This window comes from Chiloscyllium plagiosum, chromosome 7 (genome assembly GCF_004010195.1).
Source record: "Chiloscyllium plagiosum isolate BGI_BamShark_2017 chromosome 7, ASM401019v2, whole genome shotgun sequence".
Lineage (NCBI taxonomy): Eukaryota > Metazoa > Chordata > Chondrichthyes > Orectolobiformes > Hemiscylliidae > Chiloscyllium > Chiloscyllium plagiosum.
Genome location: NC_057716.1, coordinates 8,915,670 through 8,931,844, shown reverse-complemented (window position 1 = coordinate 8,931,844; position 16,175 = coordinate 8,915,670). Strand labels below are relative to the sequence as shown.

At 38.2% G+C, this 16,175-nt stretch overlaps 1 protein-coding gene across 3 annotated transcripts in view; it reads right to left on the bottom strand.

Moving 5' to 3' along the window:
• kcnh3 (potassium voltage-gated channel, subfamily H (eag-related), member 3) overlaps positions 1 to 16,175 on the bottom strand; it is a 664,660-nt gene that overhangs the window by 117,996 nt on the left and 530,489 nt on the right. For all 3 annotated transcript variants that reach the window (XM_043692967.1, XM_043692968.1, XM_043692965.1), the window contains exons 8-9: positions 8,124 to 8,408; positions 3,856 to 4,055 (exon numbers count right to left, since the gene is read on the bottom strand). In XM_043692967.1, the coding sequence (XP_043548902.1) occupies positions 3,856 to 4,055; positions 8,124 to 8,408 (485 nt within the window). The remainder of the gene's footprint in view (positions 1 to 3,855; positions 4,056 to 8,123; positions 8,409 to 16,175) is intronic.

Sequence of the window (16,175 nt, the reverse complement as noted above, 5' to 3'; positions counted from 1 at the left end):
TTACACAGAGTTTCTTAAATTTTATTATAAACTCTTTTATAGAATATCCATTCTGAATTCCAACTATATCAATGCCGGACCATGTGTCATATGGATTTAATACATTGCCTTTCTTTTAATTGGTGTCCATAAATTCAGATAGAATTTGCAAACCTTATTCAGTGTTAATTGTTGAATCCCTTGCTCTGAGAATACTTTGGATATGACACTGGTCAATAAGAAGCAACAGTGCTAAGATGATACCTTTTTTTCAGGAAAGATGTACCCTGTGTCCACATATCTACTTTTCTATCAACTGTAAGGTTCAGCTTAACAAAGTGTCAGTGGTAAATCATCGCACGTAACTTTAATTTCAACCATTCTTCTCCAACGTAACTCCAACTACAATTTTAGGAACATAGAAACAGCAGCAGCCATTCAGTCCCATGAGTCTGTTCCACAATCCAATGAAATCATGGCTGATCTGTACCCTAGCTTCATATACCTGCCTTTGCCCCATATCCCTTAATACCTTTTCTTAACAAAACTTAATCTAGCTCAGATTTAAAATTAACAACTGAATCCAGCATCAACTGCTGTTTGTGGCAGGGAATTCCAAACATCTATCATCTTTATGTGTAAACGTGCTTCCTAATATCTCTCCTGAACAGTCTGGGCCTGATTTTTAGTCAATGTCACCTAGCTCTAGAATCCTCAATCAGTGGATTTAGTTTATTGTTATCTACTCTGTCTTTTTCTGGTTATATCTTGAAGATCACCACATAACCTTCAAAATTCTGCAGAAACAATCCAATTTGTATAATCTCTCTTCATAATTTAATCCCTGAAGTTCAGGTACCAGTCTTGCACACCTTTGTTGTACCCTCTCCAAGGCCAATACATCCTTCCGAAGCAGTCTTCTGTCTCAATCTTCCAAGACCTATCTTCCTATCTTTAGAAACTATCCTCGAGTGCCATTATCAATTCTGGACCAAACTAGTTGGTGAGATAGAAGTTTTTCCATGTAAATAGAGTTTATTAATTTTTCAGTGTTTCAATTCCTTCCACAGACCAGGTCTACCTGTTCTCCCTTTGCTCTTTCAAACCAGTTTTGCTTTCTAGATATTTTCAAGGTAGTTTCTTCAGAGATGTTGTGAAACACCTCTAGAGTAGGTGGGACTTGAATGCAGGCCTCCGAGCTGCGTAGGGACACTACCACTATGACATAACAGCTCTTTATTTTTGCTCGCCCTTTATATCTATGCAGTCAATTAAAGAATAAGTTATTCCCAATCATCTGCTTATTCACTTGTTGTATTAACATACCATCTTACTATCTGTAACCTTACCAAGTGACCACCCTAACCACCTATCAACCTATCCACCAGCTATTTTATCACCCCACTTACCTGCTGGCTGACTAACGTATCCATCAACCACTCTATTGGTTTATCATTTCATCAGTTGCTGATCTATGCACTCACTTAGCCCATCCTACAATCCCACCCTATAATTTTCATGCATTCACCCATTCAGTAATATTCGCACTGGACATTAAACTTACTTTATGATAGAGTGCCATAAAAAGGTGTGTGCCTTTTGCCCTTATTCTCATTGGAGGTTTCTACATTGTGTCCTGCATTGAGTGAGTTTTGGCTGCTGCACTGGAAGTTAGAGTCTTTGTAAATGTGTCTAAGTTTGCAATTCTCAGTCTGATCAACATTGAGTGCAATGGTTTCAACACTGGTCAGAAAAATTGAGTCAATCCATTTTAAAACTATGGTCTTGATTAAGGCTTAAGGATGATGGATGGCTCTGTGTGGCTGAATAGGTAGATTTAATATTTGCTATAACACTGAATCATACAAACAATGAAGGTTCCAATTTTTAACACTATTCTGTGGTAGTTGTAAGAGGCTTTGGGACTGGACACAGTTTTTCTGGTTAAAGAAGAGAGAATTACAGGCATTCCTGGCTCTTTGATCTGGTTCCTATTTGTTGACACTCCAAAGAAAGTGTGTAAAAAGTTTGTGAGAAGATTTGTAGCTCGGGTGCTCGTTGCTGTGGTTCTGTTCGCCGAGCTGGAAGATTTTGTCGCAAACGTTTCGTCCCCTGTCTAGGTGACATCCTCAGTGCTTGGGAGTCTCCTGTGAAGCGCTTCTGTGGTGTTTCCTCCGGCATTTATAGTGGCCTGTCCCTGCCGCTTCCGGTTGTCAGTTTCAGCTGTCCGCTGTAGTGGCCAGTATATTGGGTCCAGGTCTATGTGTTTGTTGATGGAGTTTGTGGATGAGTGCCATGCTTCTAGGAATTCCCTGGCTGTTCTTTGTTTGGCTTGCCCTATAATGGTAGTGCTGTCCCAGTCAAATTGCATCAAGACACTGTTCAAAAGGGCCACAACACACTGCAGCACACTGCAAAAAGAGGAAGAGGAAGAGGAACACCTATACAAGGTATTCGCAAAAAACGGATATCCTCGCAATTTCATCAACAGATGCCTAGGAATGCTAGCTGACCTCTTCCCTTAGCTTACCAACATCCACAGAGGACTTACAGTTTACCTGTTTGTTCAACTAGCCACGAAACGACACGACCAGCTATCCCTAGTAGCCACACACGCAGACGACAAGCAACATGAATTTGACTGGGACAACACTACCATTATAGGGCAAGCGAAACAAAGAACAGCCAGGGAATTCCTAGAAGCTTGGCATTCATCCACAAACTCCATCAACAAACACATAGACCTGGACCCAATATACCGGCCACTACAGAGGACAGCTGAAACTGACAACCGGAAGTGGCAGGGACAGGCCACTATAAATGCCGGAGGAAACACCACAGAAGCGCTTCACAGGAGGCTCCCAAGCACTGAAGTGTGTAAATTCAGATTACACACTGTTGGCCTTCTTTGGTTGAATAGCAGATTTGTACTCAGGAGCACAGTTCCCCTATCCCTTGTCTGAGCATAACTTCTGCATGCTGCTCTGACCCACTCACCTCTGGGTTTCAAAGTCATGCTCCCACAAAAATGATTTGCAACTGATGGGGAAGGGAGATCTGAATATGTTACAACAATTGCTTTGCCAGGAAGAAAATTAAGAAATGCAAAAAAAAAATGACACTGGTCTAAAACCGCTGTAACAGGAAAATATTAAGGTGATGAAAGCTGCTGACAGAAAGAAAAAGAAATAAATATTTCTTGAGGTTGGAGTAGATGCTGAGGAATTTGCAGATGATGAGAAAAAAGGCTAAGAAGATAGAATAGAAGTAGTTGTTTTTAATGGTTTCTAAAGAATGAAATACAGTGCCACAGGGAGTAGTTGAAGCAGATGCCATTATCTTTAAGGGAAGAAGAGATCATTTGAAACAGAAGATATCAAAACGCCAAGGAGAGAACAGAATTGGTTTTGTCTTTTCTGGCAAGGAACTGGCATTGACACAAATACCTCCTTCAAGATACAAACTTCTCTGGCGAGATGCAACCATCATTTTTAGAAGAGAAGAAGCCACAATATGGAAAGATTATTGGATACACTCACCTGTGCATTGTGTTTCTTGGTCTCTGTTTCATTGTTTTTAAATTTGTGTTCATGGGTCTTTTAACAGGTGAGGAAAGATTCATACAGGTGCACAGCCATGTTAATTGGCTGTAAGAGATTTAAACTACTGAAAACAGATTGTTATTTATTCAAATAGAATAGTTTGGCTGTATAGGTAAGGGAACAGTTTACTAACAAAGTGAGAAAAAAATGCAATATGACCTTTTCTTTCTTGACATGTTATTATACCCCACAGAGTAATTGGCTGTTCAATTCCTGGACTATAAGTGGGAGCCCAGTGGTTAACATGGTTGAAGAAAGTGTCAGTGTCACATACCTCATTGGCATCAATGCCATTATTGACAGACCATGAAGTCTGGAAACATTCGAGCATTCGCTGTTTCAGCTGCTTGGGAATTCGATGAACACGGATGAAATCCTTCAAATCTTTTGTCCTGGTGTGGTATAAGGACCGTCGGGAATACATTCTCTGGATTATAGCAGTCACATTTCCAAATACTACAGCGTGCATGAGAGCTGTTAAAGGAAAGCACAAAGCAAAGTTCAAAGCAAATCATGTTTCTTTAATACAGCAAATGCTGAGCTAATTGGATCTCAACAAATTTATACTTTTGTATATCTTTACCAGCTTTATGTTGACAGAAGTCGAAAGCATGTCGGTAAGAAATAACATATTCATTTTTTTGTGTGTGCTTGTGACGTCAAAAATCTACTCTTACTTTCATAATGGGCAAGATGTCTTACCATTTGTGTGTGTAATTGAGCATGTTGATGTGTGAGGAATCTTGCAAGGATTAAATGTTTTGAATTAGAAGCCACAGCTTCCCTGGCAGTGGCTTCAGATTGGTACTTATAAAGGATAGGTTGACAAGTAGTAAGATATCAGCCAGGAGGGTGAGTAATTGGAAAGGATGGTAATCAAGCAGTGACTGTTCAGAAAGGGATGGCAATGGTGAGGGAATAACTGGGAATGAAAGTGAGTGGGACAAGTGCCAAATGGGAATGTGATGACTGGTAGTAGTCTGTGGAAGTGAAGTGGATCCAGAAGAAGCTCAACTGTACCTCCTAGCTCCATATTTCGCAAGGCAGTTATAAACTTCGAGCTACTGAGACCAAATTTAGGCTAAATTTAGGACTGAGATTCTCAAATAGAGTTGGTCTGGTCCCAGCTATGTTCAGGTTGGTCTGACTTATTGCCCAACTGTGTAATTATGCTGGTCTTTCATTTGCATTTATTTCTCAATTCACGCAAAGTCTGAAATGTTGCTCTGAGTCCACTGTACTCTTTGTTATTGCGTGTCATTGTAAAAATAGCCCAAATATTAAATACATCTGTGCCACGTAACAGCCTTTAAATCACTCCATTATTATGTCCTTACGCCTAACACAAATTCAAATTCAATCATAACATGCTTAATAATACCAGTCAATAGGCTGGGACAGACAATTCTGGTTGAATTCATCACCATGACCAGCATCCCATGTCACTGTTGTTCTATGTTAAAAATCACACAAGACCAGGTTATAGTCCAACAGATTTATTTGGAAGTACAAGTTTTCAGAGCACTGCTCCTTAGCTTGTATTTCCAAATAAACCTGTTGGACTATAACCTGGAGTTGTGTGATTTTTAACTTTGTCCACCCCAGTCCCACACTGGCACCTCCACATCAATGTTGTTATTAGCAGCTACAAGGAGCTGACATGGGTTCCAACACTTCATAATGATTGTTTGTGTAAAAGCCAACCCGCTACGTTTTGCCAATGCAAGTTTCTTGGTCAGACCTGCAAAGCAAGTGTGCAACGAGATCACACTGCCAATACATAGTAGAAATGCTAGGAGGGTAAATGTGGGGTGACAGATGTCAGAGGACAATGTCCATGGAGAAGGAGTGAGTATACAGAGATGGGTAGGAAATGAGAGCTCTTGCTGTCATAGGCCCCCGAATGTGGCAGGATGGGTAGATAAGGTAGTAGACAAACTATTACGCATGAGATACATTTCTTAATTGATGATAAACTGAATACAAGAACAAGCATGCAATGCTGGAACAAATAAAGGTCTTGGTTTGACCACAGCTGGAGTTGCATGTAGAGTTCTAGTTATGCCATTATAATAAGGACATAATTGCTCGAGAGAGCATACAAAGGAAATTTACAAGAATGTTGCCAGGACTGAAGATTGCAGGTGTAAGGAAAGATTGAAAAGGGTAGTGTTGTTTTCCTTAGATCCTGAGGGGCGAATTAAGTGAAATGCAGAAGTGAAAGTAAGGAATTAGTATTCTGGAGCTTTGTGATGTACAGTTGAAATGAAACTCAACTGAAATGAGACTAGAGAAGCATATATCTGAACTCTGTCTAAATCAGCATTAAACCTTTTGTAATTAACACTTTTGAATTTTATTTGAGTGGGAATCAACACCTTTACATGAAAGCAGGTGAGAACACAGTGGGAATGCAAAAATTGGCAAAAGCCTATTTAGCTGCTTTAATTGTCTAAGTTTCTCTCTGGGGTACTGTTTACACTGACATTCTGTGAAAAACTGTTTAGCACGAGGTAACAATTCCATAGAGTGGTAGTAATTTTTACTTCCCCCACTAAAAGCTAATGAAGCATGACTGGAGCATCTACACTCTCACAGATGGTAAAGACTGACATGCGTTGAAATCGTCAAAAGAGTGAAATTAATTGCTGTCTGACTGGAGAACTAATTCCTTAACTGGATATAAGAAAAAATAATAAAAGAAACTCAATTTATTATAAGCATTCACATCTTACTGAAATGAAAATATAATCTGAGCTTTGGTGACTACTGTAAATATTGTGATCCTTCTCATTTAGTACATATTAAAAAAAAAGAAACTGCAGTTAAAGTATATAGTGCATGAAATTAATATGAAGTATTCAATAGCTGGCATACAAATAATGCTGTAAAATAGCTTAAAAGGGAGCCTGCAAGTCCATGGATTGTTTAATAACTTATACAATTAATAAGCTTGATTCAGGATCTTATTATCTTTATGCAGCAATGCCAATTGACAAATCAAACAACAACTAAAGCTTCAGCATTCACAGCAGAGACTATAAACCCAAGCAATATTATTTCATTGCTGACATTTTTACGATGGCTGCAAATAAAAATACTTTTATACTTGATACTCTCCTTCTGGTACTTTAGTTCAACATATAAACAGGAACAGCTGTAGTCTCAGAAAATCATACAGCTCAGGCCAAACCATCCTGACTGTAGATGCTACTATATTCATCGGAGAATTGTTGGAACATAAACCAGAAACGAAACAATTCATATAGCCTTAAATAAATTATTTCTGTGTAACATGAAACCACCATTGTCAATTGATTTCAACCATCATTGCTCAAATTATACATTTTAAGCCAACAGGCTGAGCACTCACGAGCTGCTATCCTAGGGAATTACTTAGACACTGTTGCATTCATACACTCTGACACCTATCCACAAAATATGAAAGAATCAGTCTTCAGTTTGACCTGAGCAGATGCGAATTTTCTCTCCACTCAAGAGCATTAAATTCAAAGTCAATACTTAGAACCTGACTCAGCTGAATGTTTATAATTCCAGGTTGGCATCACTTGAAGAAGAAACCTTTGAAGAAGAAATAGGAATCAAATCTGAATCAAGCCAGTTGAAGATCAAAAACAGGGCCACCCAATTAATTTTGAGAGTTTGGGCAACTTTAATATTTCAGCCTCAGGCCATATTAATTATCGACATCTCATTTACTAATATGTAATGCAATTCTCTTCCTTTAGCAAAGTTTACAAGAAATTTCTGCTCAAGGATTGAAATACTGTTCTGAAATATGCACTAAGTTATGCTTTAACTGCTGCTGAAACGAGCTTGAAAAAAAAGAGACGTAAAAAGCACTTTTTGAAAATTGTTGGAACCTTAGCCAAATACAGAAAAACCTTACTCATCTACCACTGAGTTCCAGCTAGGGCACACAAACAAAAGTTGTGATGGTAGCAATCTTGTGGTAATCTGGAGAAAATAAAAAAGTAAGGTTTGAACAAGAGCTCGTCACCTTTTGATTGAGTTCTTTAAGGCTTCCTACTTTAACAATGAGTTCACCAACTTTAAATCATAACCATCTCCAGCACAGCAACTGGTAACAGGTATCTCACTACCTTCATTGAATTTTTTGAGGAAGTATCCAAGAAGATCGATGAGTGGTAGATGTTATTTACTAGGACTTTGAAAATTGGTTTCCGTTCTGGAGGCATCGTGACCCAATGCCTGCCAACCATTGTTGTCTCAGGGGTAGCCAGAAGTCCAGCCTGTGAACTCTGCTTGTCCCTCCACAATGCCATTCCTGCTGAATCTTCCCTGCCTTTTTTGTCTTGATTCAAAACTGAGTTCACTTCTTGTGGATAAGGATTGAGTTGAAGTTAAAGTGCCTGAATTGGGGCAAATTTTGATATTTGCTAAACTTATGTTAACTAGATTCAGGGCATTTGGAATTGTTATTTTCTTTATCCTCAGCATTTCTCCTATCAATACTGGGAAGAGAAAACATGCTTACACTGGAAAGTACTGCAAACCTACCTCCAATTAACATGGTGCATATGGAAAAGATCTTTTCAGCATCAGTGTTAGCCGACACATTCCCAAAGCCCACACTGGTTAGGCTGCTGAGTGCAAAGTAGAGTGAAGTGATGTAGGAGCTTCGGATTGAGGGACCACCGAGCAGTTCAAAGCTGGAACTGTTAGCTCCAGTGCTGGAGTTAACAAAGGTGGCCTGGCTCGTGGAGTCCACAGAGTTGGAGGCACTCATTGAAGAAATGGATATGTATGGAGTTCCCAACCTCTTTGCCAATTCATGAAGCCATCCTAGAAGAAATTGGAGGAATGCATATTTATTAAAGTTAATTCTGATGAACATCAGTAGAAATCTATGAAGGAAATAAAGATAATTTGTTCTGGACACTTCCCTTTTTTTTGTATTAGCAGAACGTTTTGACTTTCTTATCTAGAGATCTTCAATTGCACAATTGCAATTGTTGAAGAATATAATGATTACCCATGGTCTATCACTTGTCTATGTTGCTGCTGCTTTCTGTCTATCTCTCTTTACATTCAGATTAGCTCCACCATTGTGGAGTCTGTAGAGAAGGGATTGGACTTCTCTGCATAGCCACCTGCTGTGGTACCTGGAATATTAACACAATATTTATAATTTATAAACTTTAAAAAGGAACTTTATAGCTAAAGAAAATATGTATTGGAGAGCCACATGAGGTGGAGGCCCTCAGTCCAAAGTAATAGAAACAATGATCACATGAGAAATATTTAGAGCTTTTACCCTCTCTGTATCTAAATATCATGGAGTTGAAGTACAGAGAAGCAATATAAGTGCCAGGATTATCCACCTGTGATCTACATTGTCCCCATCAAAATATACTGGGTCGTCTTTTTAAAATATGCATGGAAGGTCCCCGCAGCACTCTAGGGTGCAGTTTTATACCTGCTTGATCCATAAATTTTAATCTTTCTCATATAGGGGAGGATGTTGCTGCCCACGTTTTTGCTCCTGGTTCAAAAACATCCTTTAAATGGGTAATCAGTTCATTATTACAAAAGGTCAAAATATGCTGTGAATTTTATTTTGCACATGCAGTGGCCCAAGCCACATCTCAGATCTGGACCCCTTTGTGGGCCCTCCTTGTGATGATCAGTGGGCTAGTACACTATTTACCAAACATGCCCTTTCCACATAAAGGCCCAAGTTCAAAGTACGGTCAGTTCTTCTATAACGCAAGATTTGTGTTCTTGAGCAACCCCGCGTTACAGAAAATTCTCACTTTAGAAACAGCACTTATAGTGTTGGCACTGTAATCGCGTTACAGCCTACATGTTTTAAAAGTTTGCGTTGTAGAAACAGCATCCCCAATTTGTCAACCGTGTTACAACAAATTCGCACTGATGAAACGCACATTATAAAAGAACCACCTGTAGACAGAAACTTTGATCCAAATTCCGTGGGTATTAGTACATTGGAACAGGAGTAGGTCATTTAGCACCTCAAGCTGTTGTGCTATTTAATAAGATGATGGCTGATCTGTGATCTAATTCCGTACACCCTTAGATCACATTAGGCACCTTTGTGTAACAAAAATCTATTAATTTCAGTTCTAAAATTAAAAGCTGATCTAGAATTAATTGCTATTTGCTACCACTCCAGAAAATTTTAGACTATGTGCCCAATCTGTAGCTCTCCAATTGGCATAAATAGCCTCTCTCTACCTCAACTGTCTGTTTCTCTTATTATCATGGAAACTTTATTCAAATTTTAGGGAATAGTTTGTTGCCGGTGTCCAGACATCATTCTAGTGTATGCATGCTGCACTCCCTACAAGGCTCATATATCCATTGTAAGATTTGTATGTATATATTACCCAGGTGTGGGCTAGTATAAATTTAAGTTTGGCTTCAAGCATGTTATGTTGTAATCCTTTATGAAGTCCCATAAAGGCACTTTCGGCCTCCACTGTTTCTAGACTTTCCTCATTTTGAAAGTATACTAATCTATTTTCTTAAGTCCAAAATGAATTACCTTATATTTACTTATATAGTTTAGCTCAGCTACCTAAACTATCAATATCTTTTAGTATTTACATGCTTCTATCTACACTATTTACCAGCAATCTATCTTTGTCACTGGTAAAACTGAATATGTGGCTTTCTATCCTCCCATTTATATTACTGACGAATACGGAACAATTGAAGACCCCAGCACACATTCCTTGAAGGACACAACATTCTGCCAATCAATGTTCCTGTTCATTAACCATCTTCTCTGTCTCGTTATGCTCAGCTAATTTTTGAACAAGGCCAAAAATTGTCCTTCAATTCCATGAGCTTCGCTTTTAGCTGACAGTCTCTTATGGGGGACCTTACACGCTACTTTCTGTAATCTCAAGTGAACAACATTACAGACTTTCCTGAGTCCAATACTTTTGCCATATCTTCAAAAACGTCAATCAGATTTATCTGTGCATTTCATTTACAAATCTATGCTACTTCTGATCAGCTAAAGATTTTTAAATGTTCAGTCACCTTATCCTTAACTATAGACTCTAAAAATTTCTAACAAATATGCTAGTCTAAGCGCCACCTTTCTTAAAATGCAGAATGACCCATCTAATCTACCGGTTTCAAAAAACGATCTTGAATCAAGAGAATTTTGGAAGATAACAATTATTGCATCTGCTATCTTCTCACCTACTTCAGTTAAAACCCTGAGGTCAACGCCAACTTGGGCTTTGCTGCATTAATGCCATTATTTTTCCATTAATGTGAGTTTGTTTGCATTAATTTGGATGAGGCTGTGTTACTGAAAGAATGATGGTTTCCATGCGATATGAGGCATGCTCTACTGGAAATAATGATCCAAATTAATTATCTTTATTTTCATTGCAACATCACCATTATGTGTTTTCATAGGTACACACTTCTTCCACCCACTTCATTGTTTTCTTGTAAGATTTTTGTCATGAATTTGATATTTCTTAGACCTTCTTTCCATGCTGTCTTTGCTAAGATCTAACTATCTGCTTTGTCACCCTTTGCTGCTCTTTATATCTTTCCTATTCAGGATCTACTACATGTGCAACCTTGTATGATTTTTTCATTTATTTTACATTGTCACTTCTCTCTTAATTGTCCATTCTATCTTTTTTGGTAAACAGAGTTTTGCCATTTTTGATGTTTTTTTTAAACATCTCATACTCATTCTCAGGTAATTTCCCAGTAACCGATTTACACAGTTTATGGTAGAAGTTTATATTTCATGAAGTCAGTCTCACCTAAGTCTTAGTAGCTGTTTCATATTACTTTCAAACATTATGTCTTAAACATTGATCATATGAAGATCACTACAAGATAAATGTTCATGTGCTGCTAGGTTTTTAACTAAATCTGACTCATTACTCATTATTAAATCTAATATGGCTTACCTTTTGTAGGTTCTTACATATATTGCTTCAGAAAATTGTTCCTACTCACTTAAGAAATTCATTAACTTTGTGAAATGTGCTTCTCCAAATCAATGTAGAAGTTAAAATCCCCCAATAAAACCACCATCAATTTCCTGTGTTTGTTTTGCTTGCTGTTGGGAGGTCACCCTCACTAGCTGGGCTAGAATTTATTCCCCATTCCAAATTTCTTATCAGAAGTTGGTAGTGAGCGATCCTTTTGAACTGCTGCTGTCCATGAGATGTAAGTATACGCACAGTGCCATTAGAAAGGGAATTTCAGAATTTTGAGTAAGTGACAGTGAAGGAATGATGACGTTTAAAATCAGGATTGTGCATGGTTTAGAGGAGAACTTGTGGTTCATGGCATTCTCTTGCTTCTGCTACCCTTGTCCTTCTTGTTGGAGGAGATTGGAAGGTGGTGTTGAAGGTGCCTTGGCTACAGTGCCTCCTGTAGATGGCAAATACTGCTATCACTGTGCACCTGTGGTGGTGAAGGGAATGGAAGTTTAAGATGGTAGAAGTTATGTTATGTCTTATAGTCAGGAAGTCAGAGACATGCTCATGACATTATCACTGTATCATAACTTATGTCCTGAAAATATAAAGGTTTCCTACTCCATCTTACATCAGATCACTTGAAGCATGATAACTTACTGGAAGCCTACTTTGCTGCTGTAACCTACTAGATCAATATTAGCCCAGAAACCTATATGTCTGAGAACTGTAATGATGACAGTCATCCACCATAAATGTGTATGGATTTTCCAATATCTATGTCTGGTTTCTTATATTATGTGAGATCACAAACATTGCCACAAAAAATAAAACACAATGATCTACAAACACACATCTCTAGATGGGGTGCCAGTCAAGTGAGCTGCTTGATTTTGGATAGCGTTTTGTTTTAAATATGATGGAGTTACACTCCCCCACAGAAGTGGACAGAGTTCCATTACACTCCTGCTTTGAGTGGATGGTGAATAGGCTTTAGAGACTGAAAAGTTGAGTCACTCACCACAGAATTCCCACCTTCCTGAATGTTCTTGTGGAAACAATGTTTTACATGTTTTCTGATATCAGCAGTAAAACAAGCTGCAGCTTTACAAATTACACCAGGGGACATATACACAACATCCATTAAAGTGCCTGTTGACCTTGTTTTCTGTAGGCATATGCAAATTTATCTAGCTTGCATCTTTTTAAAAGGCTCATGGAATCTGCCAATCTCTGCTCCTTTTCCACCTGGGCTAAAGCTTAAGTTTGTAGTCAAGCACAAATAGGTTTATTAGATTATTTAAATTAGAATCCTCCTACCATCTGGTAGGTTTCTTGCTTACCTGGTAAAATATTTAATATCAGAAATATGGGAATTGGGAAATTACTGGAGATATTTTGGATGCTTAAAAAGCTAAAAGTCCCACCAATTATATAGACATAGAAACTAGGCCATTATGCAGAAGAGGCAGGGGTATGCAGTTACATACAACTGCCCTCCCATTCTTTCACCACTTCTCCACTCCATCTCCAGGCAGCTGACCTGAAAGTGCGATCCATTTGATCAGCAGCAATGCCAGAAGGAAAAATAAATGCATGACTATCCATCTTTATTACTTGATCCAGCAACAGATGGTAGCTGTTCACCTACCTTCTGTTATGACTTTAATTATTAATAGCACATCAAATAAACACAATAGGAGACTAGCTCTGCTTGTAATGTCATATACTCACACAATTTAACAATAAAGAAACATATACAGATCAGAAAGGACAAATCAGAATGTAGACTGTAACATAAAGATCTAAATTGTGAACACCTGCTATAAATGGAGGTGACTAACATTAACTTTTTTTAAGTCATTCTTTCATGGAACATAGGCATTGCTGGCATGGCTATAACTTAGTACTAATCCTTAACTGTCCTTGGACTGATTGACTTGCTAGGCTATTTCAAAAGATAATTAAGGGCCTAATTAAGGACCAACCACATTGCTGTAGATCAGGCAGGTAAACTTCCTTCCCTAAAGGACATTAATGAATCAGCTAGATTTTTTTACAACCATGGCACCACTACTCAGACTAGCTTTATATTTCATTTAATTTAAATTCCACCAGTCGCTGCCTCCCCACAATTAAAGGACAGTTATCCTCCTCAATCAGTTGTGATGTTCTGCTGCTGTTGAGTAAAGGGTGTTTCATACACGAACCTATGGCTCATCAGGTAGGAGACAATAGTATATCAGCAGGCATTCACATGATGGTGGCAAATCAAACAAGAAGCAGCTGGAAGTCAGAGGTATTTGTTAGATAATAAAAACAATTAACTGATCACCTAGATAGATGGTTGGGCAGCAAATGAGCTACCCATTGTAAACCTTTCTCTGATTTATGAAATAATTTATTCACCAGTTTATCTGATTAAGGGAAAAGAATTGCAATCAATCATTGGGACTAAGGAGAGAATGATTCCACCTTTACTGAAACATCAAGTATTGCTCATGGTTCATGAATCCTTGCACACTCTTTCCCCTACCCACCCCCTCTCTATCCTTTACTATTGGAATATGTCTCTGAAAAGATTGTTCTGTGGAAAGAAAACCGTATTTGCAGGAGGTGTAGTGTAAAAATGAAATTTGCAACTTAATGAGAAGTTAAATTTACTGTATCAATCCTGTTCATATTGGGGTAGGTAGAATCTGTGGAGAGAGCAACACTTAATGGTTTGAGTTCACTTTTCCTTGGAACTGGGTCATTTTGTATCAAAATATTAACTTGTTCTTCTCTCCATAGATGCCAAGTGTTTTCAGTACTTATTTTTGTCAGATTTCTAGCATCTATGTTATGTTATTTGCATTTTAATGTTACTAATGTGTCCTAGTCCCAGACAAAGGCATGTTTCTAATCTAACACAAATGGACAATTCCAGTGAGAAACATGATGTGGATTGCTGTCATTGAGGATTCAATTGAAAACTTTCAGTGTTTGACAGATCAGAGGGAATTTTTCCTTTTGATTAAACCTATATTGTAACTAAATTTTAACAATTTTGGTGTTCATAAGAATTAGAGAGAGGTCAGTAAGAGAACCAGCATATGCGAGGCCTGAGAAAAACAGCCAGTGTAACTCTTTCTTTTCAACAGGGAAGGGAGGCAAAAAAAGTAGGAAACTACAGGCTAGTTTGCTTGACATCTGTGATAGAAAAAATGTTAGTTATTATTAATCATGTTACAACAGATCTCTTGCATAGGTTTAAGGTAACAGGGGAGAGCCAACATGGTTTTGACAAAGGGACAGCATATTTAACTATTTACTGCTGTTCTTTTGGAGAATTGACTTGTGCTGTGGATAAAAGGTGAATGTAATATACCTAAACTTCCAGAAGGCATTTTATAAGGTGACATATAAAGGTCATTGTGCAAAACAGAAGCTCTGATGGAGGGGGTGAAGTATTGGCTGGTAAACGGGAAGCAGACAGTAGGAAATAAGGGTATTTTTCAGGATGGATAGGGAATTGAATGTCAGAGTAAGGAGGTGTGGGATATAGGTAAATTAATGTTACTTCTGCAGTTTTGCAATTCTGCAATTATGATTTCTGATACAAAGTAAATGAACTCGCACCAGTGTGTGGTTGTTTTGGCCGGGAGCTGAGTCAACAAGAATGGAAACTATGTGGAGGAAATATATAATTGTTTTTGTATTAGCTAAAATTGTATGTCAGCATGAAACGTGATTGGAAAACAATGGTAGATATTATGGGCAAATAGATAAGATGTTGTGAGGGGATGAAGTTAGGCCAGATACGCCTAGTAGGTATGAACATCTGTTTCCCACTTTTACAGAGACACAGGAACAAACCCTAATTAAAGAGGTCATAGAGATCAGAGTGGCTTCGGGAGAAGCCCAGATGGAAAGAGTAGATACTGATGAAGAAAGAATATGCCTAACAATGACCTGCAGTGTGATGAGGTCAAACGGCCTTGTGAGGCCAGAAATAAGCATTTTGTCACAGACAAGGCTGGATACGGCAAGAGATAAGCAGGAGTGGTGGGACCATTCTTAGGGAAGTGGAGGATGTAAACAGGGGAGGAAACAATGAAATAAGAAAAAAAATGTAGGAACCAAATTATATAAATATCGAGTATTTGTTGAACTCGGTGTGTTTTGTCCCTGCCTTGTGGACATCACACCCACTTGCAAGTGTAAAATAAATGACACTACTGATTCAGATCTTGTCTCAGACTGAAATTATTGAAGTGTGTGAGCATTGTTTCTCATAGAGGTTATGCTTCAGATATACAGGGCATTGGTGACTCCACATTCAGACTATTCTGTGCAGTACTGATCACTACTTGTAGAAGGATTTTATTGTGTCACTTTTAGTACAGAGAAGGTTTAATAGACTTGCAACTATGAGTAGATTTCCTTGAAATGAAAAGCTAGACAAACCAGGTCTATATCCTCTGGAGTTGAGAAATGTCAGAGCTGACTCAATTGAAACACAACTTTGAGGGGACTTGACTGGGTGCATGTGGAAAGAAAATTTCCTCTTGTGTGATTATCATATCTTAAATATGAGGTCACCCATTTAAGATAGATGAGAGAAAAACATTTCTTTTGAGGGTTG